The sequence below is a fragment of the Bos taurus genome, chromosome 7 (genome assembly GCF_002263795.3).
Source record: "Bos taurus isolate L1 Dominette 01449 registration number 42190680 breed Hereford chromosome 7, ARS-UCD2.0, whole genome shotgun sequence".
In the NCBI taxonomy this organism is placed as follows: domain Eukaryota; kingdom Metazoa; phylum Chordata; class Mammalia; order Artiodactyla; family Bovidae; genus Bos; species Bos taurus.
Genome location: NC_037334.1, coordinates 48,537,085 through 48,554,663, shown reverse-complemented (window position 1 = coordinate 48,554,663; position 17,579 = coordinate 48,537,085). Strand labels below are relative to the sequence as shown.

Below are 17,579 nucleotides of genomic sequence, written 5' to 3'. Positions count from 1 at the left end.
CTGGCCTAAATTCACTGTCTTGCTTCATCCAGGAGGCTTGCAGGCTCCAGAATCTCCTGTCTCTGAGGTCTGCCTCTGCTCCTTGGCCCTTGCGACTGGCCCTTCCTGTCCTTGAGAGTAAGCTAGGGAGAAATACTCCAGCCCAAGGTGCCTGCTCAGCCAGTAAGAAACTTGGGAAAACAGCAGGTAGCAGTCTTGAGGGTCCATCCTCTGTCCTGGGGAGAAGCCTGGTGCCAGGAGGCTTGGTCCACCTGGTGCCAGGGAGGGGGCCTGGACCACAGCTGCTGCTGTCTGCCCCCTGTGTGAGCTCACAGAGTACTTGCCAACTGACTGGCACATACTGGGGTGACACTTGATTTCCTGCTCATCTACTTGCTTTCTAACTTCAGCAATTTTTCCATGTGCCTTTTTTTTTTTTTTTAACTTCATGTTATGGGGTGAAATTGGCTTGCTGCTCTTAATGGCTCTGCTGATTACCTGTGGACCTTTGGTGGTGAATCTAAGCACTTTACTCTGCAAATCTTGGTAGCTGTCTTCAGAACACAGGGTTGGGATAATGGACCAATGCTTCCTTCAGGGTGCAAATTGGTACAACATTTCCAGTGGGTATTTTGACCTCATTGGCCCCTTGGTTCCATTTTGGACACCCTATCTCATGGAAGCAAATACAGATACATGTATATATTCAAGGATGTTCAGTGTACTTGACCTCAATATTAAAAAAAAAGAAACAGCCTCCTTATTATCCATCATATATAAGAATGCTTACAGAAATCAGAGCATGCCTTTTGTAGAATCCCCTTCCTTCAAATGACGTCTGCTTGAACTCTTGTGGTACTGGGAGCCTCCATCCCCAACCTTCTGAGATGGAACCTCTGTCCTTGGACAGTTCTCACTCTGTGAGATGTCTTCCTTGTATTGAGTCAGATATTTTCTGTTAGTAACCTTTATACATTGGTCCAGGTTCTACTCTGGAATAGCATTTGGACACAGGGTTACTGCTGTCTGTGCCGATACATCCTTGAGCATCTTTTCTGTATGTGGGAGGAGCTGGGGACCTCAGTGAGCATAGTCCAAAGTGGCCAGTGCTAAAGGCCTGTGGGGCATGAACAACGGACTGGGAACAATGGCCATGGGACAGACGTGCTTGGGGGAAGGGAAGGGCTGTTTGAGACTTCTTCCAGGAGGGGTGGCAGTGGAGCTGGTCCTTGGGAAAAGGTGAGAGGAACCTGGAAGGAGAAGGTGTTGAGAAAGCACAAGACCAAGAGAACTAGGCTTCATCCTTGGCCTCCCCACCCAGAAAATCCCCTACCAGCTGGGCTGCTGCAGAGGTGAGGAGTTTGTCAGTGGCTCCAACCTTGGCTTGGAGAAAGCTTTCAGATCAAGTGAAAGTTACAATGTAGATGTGACTGTGCTTGCGTTCTGCAGTACTGGTGGTGAGTGGTGTCGTGTTGATAGTTTGCAGATATTGGTGTTCAGCCGAATCTCCTTGGATCCATGTCTCTATCAGCTTCCAGCCTGTCTCATTCCAGGCTCTCAGTCATGTCTGACTCTTTGCAACCCCATGAACTGTAGCACATTAGGCTTCCCTGTCCTTCACTGTCTCCCGGAGTTTGCTCAGACTCATGTCCATAGAGTTGGTGATTCCACCCAACCATCTCATCCTCTGTCATCCCCTTCTCCTCCTGCCCTCAGTCTTTCCCAGCATCAGGGTCTTTTCCAATGAGTCAGCTCTTCGCATCAGGTAGCCAAAGTATTGGAACTTCAGCTTCAGCTCTGGGCCTGACCTAAAGAGGCAATGTCCCTAATGCCATCTACCCTCCTCTGTTTAATTTTGCTGACTTATTCTTCCTATTAGGTCATATGTAGCCCTCCCAGAATGGGCTTTGTTGCTGGTGACTAGAAAACAAATGTGGCTATTTCTTCCCTCATGCACATGTCCCATAATAATGAATCGCCTCCCAGGAATGTAAGAATATATTTTCGAAGATGACATCACAGAGCCAGTGACAGAATTGCATGTACCTGCACTCAGCCTCGTGTGCACACCTGAGCTCACATACACTTAGCTGGAAGCTGTAGCAAAACCCGCAGTACTTCTGTTCCCTCCTGCAGAGAGGGAGGATCAGGAATGCTCAGGGAGAGAGGCAGTGGAAATTCTCAGCCCTAGGCTTCTTGCTTAACATTTGATTTTTTTTTTTCCCAATTAGTGTGTCCGTTGCTAAAAGATTTCCTCTAAGGTCTCAGGGCTAGAAAGGGACCTTGCTTTCTTGGACCAGCAAACAAAGACGATCAGCAAACAAGAAGTCAAATGGGGATGCCAAAGGTCTTTGGGTAATAGTGACAGTTTCTCTTCTGCTCCCTTTTAGGGAGAAATGGATTTTTAAAACAGTACACTGCTATCCATTATCCTAAGGGAATAAAGGAAGCTTAACTGTTCACTTATATTTCCCTAATAGCTGCTATTACACTGCTGGCTTAGCACTTTTCATTAACAAAGCAGAATTTTAGTTGTGGCCTGTAAATGTCTGTGTGTGTGTGTGTGTGTGTGTGTGTGTGCATGCGTGCGTGCACATGTGCACCCACCCACACAGACTGGTTTTGCATGCAGGCCCCAGCGGCCGAGCTCTTCCACAAGCTGAACTCTGAGTTAAAACCCCTGCCTCCCAGCCCCTGGTGCCACTGGCCATGTTGTGTCGTTGCCTTAATGGAAGGTGACTGCAGACAGTCTCTGAGCACTTAGTGGAATTTACATAATCACATCCGCCTGCTAATCCTCCTGATCTGGTCAGGAGACACTTGAGGGTATTGTGAGTTTAGGTTTGATGAGGATCCCTGGACATATCTGTTTGGTTTCAAGTATAAGGAAACCTTGATTCAAGTAATGTGCAGAATGGGAGAACACCAGAGATCTGGGTTTATAATCTGGCAACTTCCTTTCCTTTTGGCCTTTAGCCATTGGCCCACAAACTGCTTCTGACACTCTTAAATGTAGAATGGCCTGAGGGTGGTGATGGGGGTCCTGAAATAAATAGTGAATGTCTTGCTGTTAGAAATTTTCTTGAGCAAGTCAGCAGTCTGTGAGACTCTTTGGGCTTCCCTGGTGGCTCAGTGGTAAAGAATCCGCCTGCCAAGCAGAAGATGAGGTTTCAGTCCCTGGAGAAGGGAATGGCAATCCACTCCAGTATTCTTTCCTGGAGAAGTCCACGGGCAGAGACTCTTTACTGTCTCAAGATGTGAGTAAGAATAAAAACAGTTAAGGTAACACCTATCCCAAATAAATTCAGTCATTCAGAATAATTAAATATCATTACGTTTACAAAGAATTGTTACAGGTAATATGTGTTTTAGGAAGTACATTTAACACAATGCTAGTATTATCTTTGAATTCTTTACCCAATTACTGGCACATAGTAGGTATATTGGGTTTCCCTGGTAGGTTGGACGGTAAAGAATCCGCCTGCAATGCAGGAGACATGGGTTTGATCCCTGGGTTGGGAAGATCCCCTGGAGGAGGGCGTGGCAACCCACTCCAGTATTCTTGCCTGGATACTTGCTATGGATAGAGGAGCCGGGCGGGCTATAGTCCATGGGGTCACAAAGATTTGGACACAACTGAGTGACTAAGCACAGCGCAGTGCAGTACGTTTGTTATGAATGTTTAGTAAATAGACTGTCTCCAGGATCCTAACCACCTTTGGAATAATTATACCTTCAGCTTTGATAGCTTTGCTTAAATAGGCCCTGAAAATACAGTAATGAAGAAACATAGTTCAATAGATCTGACCTGTTGGTCTTCACCAGAATCTTTTGAGTATTCCCCGATGCTTTTATGCAGATGAACTTCCTTTATTCAGCCCTCCTTCCTGCACCTGAAAGATCTTCTGTTTCAATCACCTTGACTTTTTCAAACATTACTGGAGAGAGGCAGGTCTGGCAGTGAAGGGTAGGCTTGACAACATGCATTTCTTTTAAATTTCTGAAAATACCTTCCATGTTTTGATTTTGAACAGATTAAACCAGCAATACCTGGTATAGAGTCAGATACTAGATATATGGAGTGACAAAGCTGAAGTTCCCTTTCTCACACCCTCACTCCTACCTGGCAGAGGGTGTGTTCCCTGGTATGTGCCCTCTTAATGCATTTCCAGCTCTTTTCTACATGCACATACAATGTTTTTGGAAACTCTCCTCTGGCTATTGAATCTTGTCATCTTTGAAGGTTAGATGCTTTTCCAGCTGCCTGGGCCATTACACAGCTCAGGTGAAAGGCAGGTCACGGAGGCTCAAGTTGAAATGAATTGCAGGCCAGAGGTTGACATTCACACACACACAGAAGTTCCTACTTTTGGAATTGCATCCATACCAGCCACATGTCTTTTTGGTGGCCTTGATTCTGCTCTAAAAACTAAAAATACATACTTTTCCTATGGGTTTGAAGTAGTAAGCTGATGTGGTGGTGGCTTGGGAGTATGCCGGGGCATTGAGGGCTTTCTGTTGATTCTGGCACCTGCTTGTCTCTTCTGATGCATTTGAGCCTTGACCTGGGAGATATCACACGATCAGCCTCCTTACTTGGGCCAAGCCAGATGGAATGAAGCCACACAGGGTGCTGGCTTACTGTGAGTGATGTGCAGGCCTGAATCAGTGAATTAGTAGGTGCTTCTCCCTGATGACCAGGGTCCACCTTGTGGTCTTGGTCCTTCCCATCCAGTAGGTCTTCTTTGCTCACAAACTCTCCCTGGCTCACTCCTCACACTTCTTCCCATTTCTACCATCACTTTTCTCCTCCTTGGAGCTGCTGGCAGGTGTGAATGTGACAGTTCATGTAAAGGGCCTGGAACATTGTAAGAGCTCAGAACATGTTACTTACTCTTGCTGGTAGTAATAATAGTACCAGCAGAATAATAAGGCCTCAATAAATGTTTAGCTGCTATGCTCATTATTATATATTTGCCCTTTAAAATTTTAAGCTTCTGTAAATAGCTTGTGTTTGCACCATGTGAGTGCCTGGTGGTGCTTACAACACTCCAAGGTGCTCAACAGTTACTCTACAGAGACTGGGCATTTTTTTCCACAGTTCTCTAATAGGCATCTGTTTATTAGGAAACCTGAACTCTCTCTGGACAGGATCTTATATCTGGGACCTTCTTCATTTGGGAAAGAGACTCCTGAGCCCACAGATACCAGGGTGTAGCTTGTCTCACGTGGGAGTCTGTCTCTCTCACAAAGCAGCTTTTGAAATGACACAAGCCATTATACTCCTCCTGTGTTATTTTATGACTTAGTATAATGACTCAAATAACTCTAACAATGGAGGAATTATAGCTTCATTTTACAGGACAGATTATTTCAATGGTTAACATATTTTCCCTTTTAATTAGCATTCATTATTTTGTCTCTGGTTCAACATAGTCACCGTATCAACTGTCTGAGTATCTTCCATCCTTGTTTCAGAAGCAATTAGTTCTGATTTTGCAAACAAATTCAATCTTGGTTTTCAATGGGCAGTTTGATATTAACATGATAATAAGATGCAGTGATCCTGGCTGCCAGCAAACAGACACTGTGATTACTGGAAAGGGTTGGCTCCTGGGTGGGTTCTCTAGGCCTCTGAGCTGACAGGTCTGCCATAGAGATTTGATGAGAGAACAAAGACAGGTCAGAGAAGAAGGGACTGGGACTGGTTAAGCAGACCTCTGCTTTTTTGCTTCTATAAAATGGGTTAATGATAGCATCTACCACCAGGGGGTCATTGTGGGTGAGGAGTCAGGGAAGTGTCCTCAGCATTTAGAGGGATGTCTAGCAGTCATGTAAAATAGCTGGAGTGTTGCTGCTACTATTTGTGATCTAGAATTTGCTTTCCTCTTTTACCAGCTGTTCATATGCAGAGTAAAACATTTCTATCAAAAGTTATGCAAACAAGTTTAGAATGCACAGTGTATTGAATAAAATGTAGTGGTCTTGTCTTCTTCAATAACTGAAAAAAGTCAGCAATTCTACAGACAGTCTTAGCGGCCCCCAGCCCTGCTGCATTGTGCAAGTATTTTTGATACACAATGTTGAATTTCATCCTCTGGGATATCAGGAAGTTTATACTGGCATATATATTTATTGCTGGAAAAATTACTGTGAAAGTCTTTGTTCTGATACTGCTTTACTTATACTGTGGGCCCTGATTATGACCCTATTCTGCCCATGGTCAAATGAAATACTGAGTTACAACTCATGTCATCAAAGATTCCCTTGCTTATCACATGGGGAAGTGGCAGGGTTTGGGATCTGCCTCAAGTGGCTAGGGTGGGGATCTCAGAGTAAGGAGTGGCTGGGTCCAGTGGGAGGCAAAAACGGGAAATGCTGAAAAGTGGACTTGAAGGTTAAGGTCAACCAGGTCAACTGGTCAACCAGTTATCAGGAACTAGGACAGGGAAGAGCTGTCATGATCTGGTCTATCTTACTTGTAGTTATTGTCATCTTATAAGAATGTAGTCGTCATCCACTCTGCTGCCAGTGGTGAGTTGCTCTTGTAAATAAAATGAATATTAATAAATGTATTTGCATAGTATACCTTATGGAAATCCTCTGAGTGGTGTTCCAAAAAGTAGTTTTAGAACAAATGTCAACACGCGATTCTGTGCTGTGCTGTTAACTTGCTAGGAGGTCCAAGTATCACAGTATTTGAACACCACCCACCAGTGTTTGCTGGCAATTTCTAGTATTTGGATTTTCACTTTAAGCTACATTTCTTTATAAATACTACTAAACTTACTGTATCCTATTTGATTTAAAAAAGCACTTAAATATAGTATTGAGAAGAATATAGAAAAAATTATTTCAGTAACAGTTAAGATTTCTTGAGAATTCTCATTTTTCATTCTCAAATTGGAAAATTATTATCAGTTGGGAATTTGGAACCTGTGCCTTGGAGGTCCTCTCCTAGCTTTGGAGGCAACCTACTTTCAAAAGATGGGGAGTCCCTTAGCCCTCATATATACAGGAGAGCCCTCTACCCACTTCCCTGCTGTCTTTAGACATTTTTGCTAATTGTTTTTCAAGTCTGAATTAGAATTTCTCAGTCTATTGAATTCTTGCTGCTTAAACCACATGCTATTTTTGTCTTCCAGTTAGTGCTAATAATTTCCAGAAATAAAAGGAGAAAATTCTGAAGGTCCAAATTAATAAATTCATGTATTTCACTGAGCACACCCATGTCCCAAGGGTCAACCATGTTTCCAAGCCCCAGGATCACAAATATGATTAAGGCCCAGTCACTCTCCTTGAGGAACATGCAATTTGTTGTGGAAGATAGACACACAGTGAACTGCTTTGTGCTGTGGTGACCGTCACAGTTGGATATGAACGTGATTAACGCTGGGCTTCCCTGGTGGCTCAGTGGTGAAGAATCTGCCTGCAATGCAGGAGACATGGGTTCAATCCCTGGGTCGGGAAGACCCCCTGGAGAAGGGCATGGCTACCCACTTGAGTGTTCTTGCCTGGAGAATCTCGTGGATAGAGTTGCTTGGCGGACCACAGTCCATAGGGTTGCAAGGAGTCAGACACAACTGAAGCTACTGAGCATGCTCAGATGCACGCACATGATTAATTCTTCTTCGGGTAGGGCTCCCAGAGGGCAAAGAAACTGCATGGGAAGCAGTCAATTTGAAGCTTGGACAAGGGGCAGACATTTGCTATATAGGTAGAAAGCATTTATTTACCAAGTCATACAGATTCAAGTTAGCATGACATATGTAAGGGGCTGATGTGGCTGGCTAGGGATAGAATCAGTAGGACTTGAGTGATGGGGAGAAGTGTTGAGCATGGGGAGGGGAATGTCCAGGATGGGCACCAAGGCTTGGGTGTACCCCAGGTCCTGTCTGAATCATAATGGCATCTTAACATTGATCCAGCCTAATAAAGATGCTTGCTTACAGACAAGTTGGGGACCACAAGTGATCACAGGACCATGCTGGACTGGGAGTGCAGCCTGCCTGCCTGTGGGAAGGGCCCTGGGTGGCTTCCTGGGGGAGGGGAGTTTTGAACTAGACCTTGAAGAAAGCCTTAAGAGGCAGGCAGGAGTGAAGGGGAGAAACGTGGGTGGGGATGAACGTGTTTCAGATCTGGGAAAAATCCACACGATGGCGCAGAGTTCTTTGGTGGGCTCTGGGAAGTAGCAAAGAGTGGCTGGAGCAAAAATATTTGGTGTTGGCGGTCAGCGTATATGTACACATGTGTGCATGCATACATGCGTGTGTGTGTGTCCATGCCTGCATGCAAGACTGTGTGTGCATGGGGTGTGTGTGTGTGTATGCATGTATGGGGGGTGTCTGCATGGTGTATGTGTGTATGTACATGCATAGGTATGTGTGTATATGCATGGATGTGTGTGGTGGAGGGTTGGGGAGGAAAGTGGACAGATAGTGGCCCGGTGAAGATAGGCTCGGTCAGTTTAACACCCAAACTAGAAGTTCAGACAGGCCCCAGGGGGTGAGAAGATGGAGGGTTTAAGCATGGAATCACATCATCAGATTTGTCCTTAAGAATCATCTTACTGCTTCAAAAGCATACATACATGCTGGGAATTTGGTAAACTTAAAAAAAAAGATTCAGTTCAGTTCAGTTCAGTAGCTCAGTCGTGTCTGACTCTTTGCAACCCCATGAATTGCAGCACGCCAGGCCTCCCTGTCCATCACCAGCTCCCGGAGTTCACTCAGACTCACGTCCATCGAGTCAGTGATGCCATCCAGCCATCTCATCCTCTGTCGTCCCCTTCTTCTCCTGCCCCCAATCCCTCCCAGCATCAGAGTCTTTTCCAATGAGTTAACACTTCGCATGAGGTGGCCAAAGTACTGGAGTTTCAGCCTTAGCATCATTCCTTCCAAAAAACACCCAGGGCTGATCTCCTTCACAATGTACTGGTTGGATCTCCTTGCAGTCCAAGGGACTCTCAAGAGTCTTCTCCAACACCACAGTTCAGAAGCATCAATTCTTCGGTGCTCAGCTTTCTTCACAGTCCAACTCTCACATCCATACATGACTACGGGAAAAACCATGGCCTTGACTAGACAGACCATTGTTGGCAAAGTAATGTCTCTGCTTTTCAATATGCTATCTAGTTTGGTCATAACTTTTCTTCCAAGGAGTAAGCGTCTTTTAATTTCATGGCTGCAGTCACCATCTGCAGTGATTTTGGAGCCCCCCAAAATAAAGTCTGACACTGTTTCCACTGTTTCCCCATCTATTTCCCATGAAGTGATGGGACCAGATGCCATGATCTTTGTTTTCTGAATGTTGAGCTTTAAGCCAACTTTTTCCACTCTCCTCTTTCACTTTCATCAAGAGGCTTTTTAGTTCCTCTTCACTTTCTGCCATAAGGGTGGTGTCATCTGCATATCTGAGGTTATTGATATTTCTCCCGGAAATCTTGATTCCAGCTTGTGCTTCTTCCAGTCCAGCATTTCTCATAATGTACTCTGCATAAAAGTTAAATAAGCAGGGTGACAATATATAGCCTTGATGTACTCCTTTTCCTATTTGGAACCAGTCTGTTGTTCCATGTCCAGTTCTAACTGTTGCTTCCTGACCTGCATATAGGTTTCTCAAGAGGCAGATCAGGTGGTCTGGTATTCCCATCTCTTTCACAATTTTCCACAGTTTATTGTGATCCACACAGTCAAAGGCTTTGGCATAGTCAATAAAGCATAAATAGATGTTTTTCTGGAACTCTCTTGCTTTTTCCATGATCCAGCAGATGTTGGCAATTTGATCTCTGGTTCCTCTGCCTTTTCTAAAACCAGCTTGAACATCTGAAGTTCACGGTTCACATGTTGCTGAAGTCTGGCTTAGAGAATTTTGAGCATTACTTTACTAGCGTGTCAGATGAGTGCAATTGTGCGGTAGTTTGAGCATTCTTTGGCATTGCCTTTCTTTGGGTTTGGAATGAAAACTGACCTTGTCCAGTCCTGTGGCCACTGCTGAGTTTTCCAAATTTGCTGGCATATTGAATGCAGCACTTTCACAGCATCATCTTTCAGGATTTGAAATAACTCCACTGAAATTCCATCACCTCCACTAGCTTTGTTCATAGTGATGCTTTCTAAGGCCCACTTGACTTCGCATTCCAGAATGTCTGGCTCTAGGTCAGTGATCATACCATCGTGATTATCTTGGTCGTGAAGATCTTTTCTGTACAGTTCTTCTGTGTATTCTTGCCACCTCTTCTTAATATCTTCTGCTTCTGTTAGGTCCATACCATTTCTGTCCTTTTTCAAGCCCATCTTTGCATGAAATGTTCCCTTGGTATCTCTAATTTTCTTGAAGAGATAAGGATAAGCAATTGACCGAAAGAGAGGAAGCAATGCTGGTGATCTCCTGATTGTCTTCCCTTTTCAGCTTAGGTTTTCTGTGTGGAGCCGAGAATAGGGTGGGAGGCGTGGCTGCCCCTGGCGCCAGCCAGACTGGGGTGGAGGTAGGGTTTTGAGGCCAAAGGGAGGGCTGGCAGGACCTGCCTCCCAGACTAAATTGCTTGTGTCGCCCCAGTTGATTAATGTCTGTGACACCGGGAATAGCAGTGCCATCAAGACACCTTCATCGGATTTCACTCTTCATTGACTCAAGAAGTGAAATATCTGAGAGCCTGAAAGCTTAGTCCCTTGCCTCACCTGGGTTGGTTATTTTTTATGGTTTGCACTGAATTGCAGGGATTGAAATATATACCCAATAACCAGGGAAGTTATGCTTCCTTGGGCTCACATCTACTTGTACATTACTTTGTGTAATTTGGCCTCTGGACAGAGAGTACTGATTTGGGTGCCATTTTCTCACGAGTCCTAGTGGAATAAGAAATACTTGAGTTTGTCTGAATGTAACAGGTATGCTTGTCTCATTAGAATTGGGAAAACTCAGCATGCTTTGGCCTTTGTACCTTTAGTCCCCAGGGCATCCCAGGGTCAGAGGTGGTTCCTCCTGGGCATGATCCATGACCACCTGGCATGGGGTATGAGCGAGAGCTTCCTCCTCCACAGGTGTAGAGTCAGGGACAGTGTTTCAGAAGGGCTTTATTGATAAGACTGAGCCTTGATAGTGAAAATGTAGATGCCAAAGTAGGGAATTAAAATGTTCCCAGAGAAATGCAGTCAATTTCAGGGTAACTTCAACTTGACAAATGTATATGAAGTAACTTGGCTGTATTTCTTTGTGACAGTGGGCACTTCACTTCTGCTATTCACTTGTGTGTCCAATTCCTCATTTATAAACTAAAGTCCTTAGACTAGATTCATTTTAAGGGGTTTTCAGGCTTAGTCTGTGATTTTGTGATTAACTGCTAGTAACCAGTGCAGTGGTCAGCACTCAGGGATCTACCCACTCACCCAACAAGGCTATATTGAGCATCCTTGATGCCCCAGACCACTAGGAAGCCCTAGAAAGCCTCATCTCTTTGTCTCCCCTTAATGTATTTAATGGTGAAGTTCAGGTCCAGAGACAGGGATGACCCATCTTTACTGGCTGGTGATTAATTGGTAGTTCTATCTTTTCCTTAATGCCAGTGACTCAGCATTCACTTCTCCCTGGCCTGCCTTTGGCTAAGCTCCTGCCATCTGCCTTCCTCTGGGGCATCATCACACATGGTAGTCTGCTCCAGCAAAGCTGCCCACTTTCTAGACTTTATTACCACTCTCTGGGAACTCAAAACAAGAATTACTTTGGCTATGGGCGCACACGCTGGAGACTGACCCAGGAGAGAGGCTGCCAGACACAGAACTGCTGCCTGTATTTGCTGATTCATTATCAGCGTCAGACAATCTGCTGTGAGAATGATGATAAATGTGTGGTGTTCTTCTGAAGGAATCACCCACTCCGAGATTAAAGCCCATGCCGGCAGCCTGCTTGTCTGCTGCCTGGAGTCTCATCCCCTCCCATCCCTTTTTCTGTAGTGCAGAATACATCTTGAAAGAAGAAAGTGTGTTTGGTTAAAGATAATAGGAGACCCATATCCATGTGATTTAGAAATGTGAACAGTAGATGTTTTTATTCCAGACAGAGAGGCAGGGACAAGGTGAGTAACTGCTAAGGAAGCAGGGAGGCATTGGAGAGAGGAGCCCTAGTGGTGAACGTGTAGGTGCCCCCAGCGAATCATTCAGGTGAGTCATCTAAGTGTGTCTGAGGAGGGTTGAAGGAAAGCCATCCCGACACTCTGTGGCTGTGTGATTGTCACCATTACCTAGCCACCAATCCTTTCCGGTGGGCAAACCCTTCCCCAGCTTGGTTTTAGTTGTCCCTCTGAGTAAAATGAGTCATCTGGACCAGCCATCCCAAGTGCCCTCATAGGACTTCCTTTCCGAGTTCATTGTTCACATGGGCTCAGTCTATGACCCTGTCTGGCCTGGGGTCCCCAGTTTCTCCAAGGTGTTGTGCACAGGGTGTGTGGTCACCCTCCTGATGTCAACCGCCAAGGTATTGGGTTGGCCAGAAAGTTCATTTGGGTTTCCCATAAGCGAGCGAACTTTTGGGCCAACCCAATAATTCCCCAAACGGACCTCCTTCCTCTTACTGCCTCCCACAAATCGCTGGGACAGGATTGAGGTAGGATAATAACCAAGTTGGTGGATGCCATTTGTGTCTCACTGTCGTTCATTTGGAAGAGGGTAGGTCACATCAGATGCCACACCTGAATTCCCGAGGTGCTGAAGATCCCTTCTACACTTGGCAGAAAAGATTTACTCCTTGTGGCCCGTGAGTTCTGGGGAGTTCAGCACCAACTCCAAACCTAGGGCCTTAGACTTAAGTCACATTTCTATGGCAATGGTGCTTTCATTCCCTACAGCTCCATCTGATAGGGCATATAATAATGATAATGGGCTTCCCTGGTGACTCAGTGGTAAAGAATTCACTTTGCCAATGCAAGGGATGTGGGTTCAATCCTTGGATCAAGACAATCTCCTTGAGAAGGAAATGGGAACCCACTCCAGTATTCTTGCCTGGGAAATCCCGTGGACAGAGGAGCCTGGCTGGCTACAGCCCACAGGGTCACAAAGAGTAAGACACGATATAGTGACGAAACAACAATAATAATGGTAATGACATTTTGATTGCTCCCTTTTTTCCAGGCGTTGTACTGAGTCATTTACATACATGAGCCATTTTAATCCTCATACTATCTGCTTGAAAGAGATACTATTCCTTGTCCCCCGACCCCCCACCACTTTAAAGATAAGGAAACTGAAACTTACAGGGTGAAATATCCTGCTGTGATGGCACGGTAAGTGGCAGAGCTGAGGTTTGGACTTGTATTTTCTGGCTCTGGAGCCCAACTAAGCCCCTCACAGGATGGCCCAGGCAAAGTGTGTCAAGGGCACAGTACCCACCTGGCTTGCCTGTTCGCCACCCAGCCCTGGCCCCTTGGCCAGGGATGTGGCTCCCAACGGTCTGCTGGGAAAGCAGCTCCTCTAAGAGAGGAAGGGTGGCCGTAACTGCAGGCCTTGATTTTGGTGGTTTATGATATGAGGACAGGGCTCTTTCCGTGGACATAAGCCATCCTAATAGTGCCATTTATCATTATGACAAAGGTTAGGCTAGGGAGATGCCGGAGCTGGAATGAAAGAGTAGAATTCTGATGATTTTAGCAGCTGAAAGTGACATCATCTCAGAGCCGCTGTCGCATGGCAAATTGAAAGCTGGACTGAAATTGCTTTAAAACATATCCAGAGATGCTTTTCCACAGCTGTGATAAAGCCGTTTGGTTGTGTTTGCTTCTATCTAGACTACTCTCTGAGTCGTCTGTGCGTCCTCCTCCTTGGAGGATGCTCATCAGCCCTGGAGGCATCTGAGGCTCTGGGTGCTGAGTGGGGACACCTGTGATCTGCCACCCTCCTCAGGGGGCTGGAGGAACTGACAGAGTCAGTTTCTCATTGTCTTTCTAGTGTGTTGTCAATGTCTCTTCAGCACAGGGAGCTCAGTGCTCTGTGTTGGCTTGGGCGGGTGGGATGGGGGGTGAGAAGGTGGGAGGGAGGTTCAAGAGGGAGCGATATATGTAGACCTATAGTTGATTCACTGTACTATACGGCAGAAACTGGCACAACCTTGTAAAGCAATTATATTCCAATTAAAAAAAGTAAGTCATGTGTTTACTACATTTTTAGTGGCCACATTGCTTTTTCCTGTCCATCCGGTGGGTGAACCTAGGTTTTTGGAACTATCTCCTGCCTGCTATCAGTGAGCTGGACTCCATGTGGATGCCAGCCAGGGGACTTGGGGATGCGTGGGACTGTTTGACCAGCCCTCTTTTACTTGGCCTTTATCCAGGTAACCTGGAGGAGAAAGACCCCTGGAAACTGGAGCGACAGTTACTTATGCCCTCTTTTTTTCATCCTCAGGCAAAAGAAGGGGACAGTGGTCCACAAGCACTGGGTCGGACCTTCGAATCTGGTCAAGTGCAAGCCCTGCCCCGCGGCACAGTCAGCCATGGTCTGTGGCTCCGATGGCCACACCTATACATCCAAGGTCAGTTTTCTTCATTGTCTTTTTTTTTCTTGTCATCAAGAAGTACTCTGTGTCTGCTTGTTCTGACAAGGCTCTCTGGGCAGAAACAGGACCCTGTGAATCTTGGTGGACTTGAGGTCTTGCCTTTGATAAGCTGCCACAGGAATAGACTCTTTGACCGAAGAGATGAGATAAAATCATTATGATCCATGTAACTGGAGTGATCAAGGGCTAAGGGGAAGAAGGGTGATTCCAAGAGTGGCCTGTGGTCCTGAAGTGAATCTAGACCAGCTTCCTGGAGTCGATGAGGGAGCAAACTGTTCCAAAGATGTGAGTCATTCAACCTAGCTGATGGGTAGCCAAGATATGAGGGGACCCACGAGGGGGGCACCACGTCTTAGGGACGGCGAGGTGAAAGGAAGGCGAGTGATGTCAGCACATGTTCAAGCAGCATTTATTGTGTATCTAGAATGTGTCCAGTGTGACACCAGACCCGGGGCTAGAGGGTCTGCCGTTCCTTTCTCTGGGGACTTCAGGCCTTGCAGTCTAATGGGAGGGGGCTTGCTAGTATGGAGACGGGTCATTTTAACTCAAATCGATGAAGAGAAAATGATTTCATAGAAAAAGGAACTAGGGATAAAGTGGGTCTGTTTATTCTTATCAGAGTAATGAGGAAAAGAAGAGGAGCTTTTCATCTGGGCTCTAATAAAAGGAATTCGAGGCAGAGGTGCAGGCATCACCAGGGTGAAGGAGGGAGATTTTGTTCTTGGAATTCTGAATAGTCTCCTTGGGTAAAGGTTGTCCATCTGTGTTTGGGAATGGAAATTTCACTGGGTTAATGAATGGAAGAAAAAGAAACCACAAAATTGATAAGGGTTTACCTATTTGTTCTCTTATTCAACAAGTATAATTCAATACCCTCCTTAATGCTACGTGTGAAGAGTTGTGTGCAGGAGTCTCAGGAACTTTCTGTGAGACGTGGGTGGGGGGCAAGGAGTGAGGCTCTGACCCTCCCATCCCCTCTAGCCACAGCTGTCCCACTTTCATCTCCTTGTTTCCTGTGGAAAGTTCATTTGCAGAATAGAGTCGGGGATGACGAGAGTCACAGATGGTGACTCCTTGGGCGTTCATGGCCACGTGGCTGTGTGGTCCCTGGGCTTGGGCTGTTAGGCTGGTCCCACCTCTGTCCATTCCCCACTGCGTGGTGCATGGCTTCCATTCTCTGTGGTCCCCTCACCATCTGATCTTTACACCATGGAGATGGCACAGGCCGGGGGTCCCCTCTGCTGTCCTTGGAAGCTTATTTGGATTATGGTGAGGCTGTGCCAGGCTTTTCTACTGACTTTTCTTGATGTGAGTCATGTCTTTTTATTCACTGAAAGTAGACTTTTATTCTCTTTGTTTTTCACAGTTTTCTTACCAAAGGGAATATATGTAGCAAAGTGGGAAGCCGAAGGTTTGTCTCGCTTGGACCCAGACCTGTGTAATCTGCTTTAGGAGCTCAGTACTGCCATTACTGCTTGGTAGTCATTCCTTTGTTCTTTCAGCAGGTTTCGCTAGAGCCCTTCCTATGCACCAGGCTCTGTACCGGGTGCTTGGGAATGTATGATGGAGTGGAAAGAAGCATGTTGGTTCTTCCTCCTGATCTAAGTCTGTAATCCTTACCCCCCCACCCCCCAACCTGAGACATGCTGTGTGAATTACAGCTTCTCCGCCCAGGATCATGGCCAAGAACTTCCTGGCCAGATAGCCCAGCCCAACCTGGCTAAGTATGCCCACCTTCCCCTATTCCCTGCTCCCCTGACCCTGGAGGAACCAGAAAAATGTTCTAGATAGAAAAGATAGCATGGGCCAAGGCCCTAAGGCAGGATGATGAATTCGAAGAACTGAGAGTATGCCCTGATGGTGGCTCTGACAATAAGGGGAGAGGCACAGGGGAGGAGGAAGCAGAGGATGTGAGAATGGTCCAGGAGGAGACCTTCAGTCAAAGCTAGGAAGGTGAGCAGGTGGCTGGGCTGTGCCAAGCTTATGGGACACTTGTTACTGTAAGTACCTTCTTGCACATGTCTTTCTTAAGAGTGTGTAGTCCTAGAGGCAGAAATAATGCCCCTCTGCCTTCACCAGGCACAGGACACACAGTGGGTGCTCAGTATCATGGACGAGAGAGAGGAGCCCTTGCAGATTCCCACTGAGAAGGAATGGCGAGATTCCAGTTTGTGCAGCCCTTCCCGAATTTTAGTGATTGGGTTCTAGAGAGCTCGGTAACTGAGAGAAATCAGCCATCCCCACCCTGGGCCAAGTTGCTTAGCTAAACATCCACCCGGGGGCCCTGGCAGAGAGGGGCTCCTTGCAACGAGTCTGTCTTTGTGAAGCTCCAGTTTGTGCTGTTCAGTTATTCCCTCCAGCTTCGGAGTGAACTGTCTGATCTTGGCGTCTGTGATTGGAGACGAGCCATGAAGTGTCAGTGAGTGATCAGGGGCTATTTGGGCAGGTGGCACATTGCACATCAGACTCCAGCAACACCCTGCCTGCTCGCCTCTGTCTCTTATTCGCAGGAGGAGCTTCAAGTGCTTTTAGCTCCCTGTGACCCTTGAGCTACAAGGAGCAGTCGTAACCTGTCAGATGTGGCTTGAAATGCTGTCAGTTGCCCAGGGAATGTCTGCAAATGTTTGCTGGTCAGGGCCCCCCTGCAGTTTGGGCAGGAAAGTTGGCTTTTTGTGTTAGAGAAGGTTGCTTGCTTACAGGTAGTGATAAATAGCTTGTTTGAGAGGCAGGATCAGAATTTGAAAGGCTCCTTTGAATCAAGAATGATTCCTCAAAAGAGAAATGGCTTCCAGAGTCTGCTGGGCAGAGCCCCAAAGCCTGCCCCAGCTCCAGCCCCAGCCTGTTATTCCTCTAGTGCCCCTGAATTCCTGCACCTGCCTCAGTCCTGCTTCCCAGACCTGGTCAGCTGTCTTTTCTTGGAGCAAAAGCCTTCTCATCAGAAGTTGTAGTACCCTTCTCCCCATCCTCCGTGTAGCGTAGCCTGAGGCCCAAAGAGTCAAACTCAGTGGCAGAGTTTGATTCTCAAGCTTCCTGCCTGGTTATATGTGATCACACAATTC

General features: G+C 46.3%; 1 protein-coding gene across 3 annotated transcripts in view; it reads left to right on the top strand.

Annotated features, from left to right (window-relative positions):
• The window catches only part of SPOCK1 (SPARC (osteonectin), cwcv and kazal like domains proteoglycan 1), a 584,260-nt gene that overhangs the window by 393,380 nt on the left and 173,301 nt on the right, over positions 1-17,579 (top strand). For all 3 annotated transcript variants that reach the window (XM_005209367.4, XM_024994095.2, NM_001075500.1), the window contains one exon: positions 14,370-14,496. In XM_005209367.4, the coding sequence (XP_005209424.1) occupies positions 14,370-14,496 (127 nt within the window). The remainder of the gene's footprint in view (positions 1-14,369; positions 14,497-17,579) is intronic.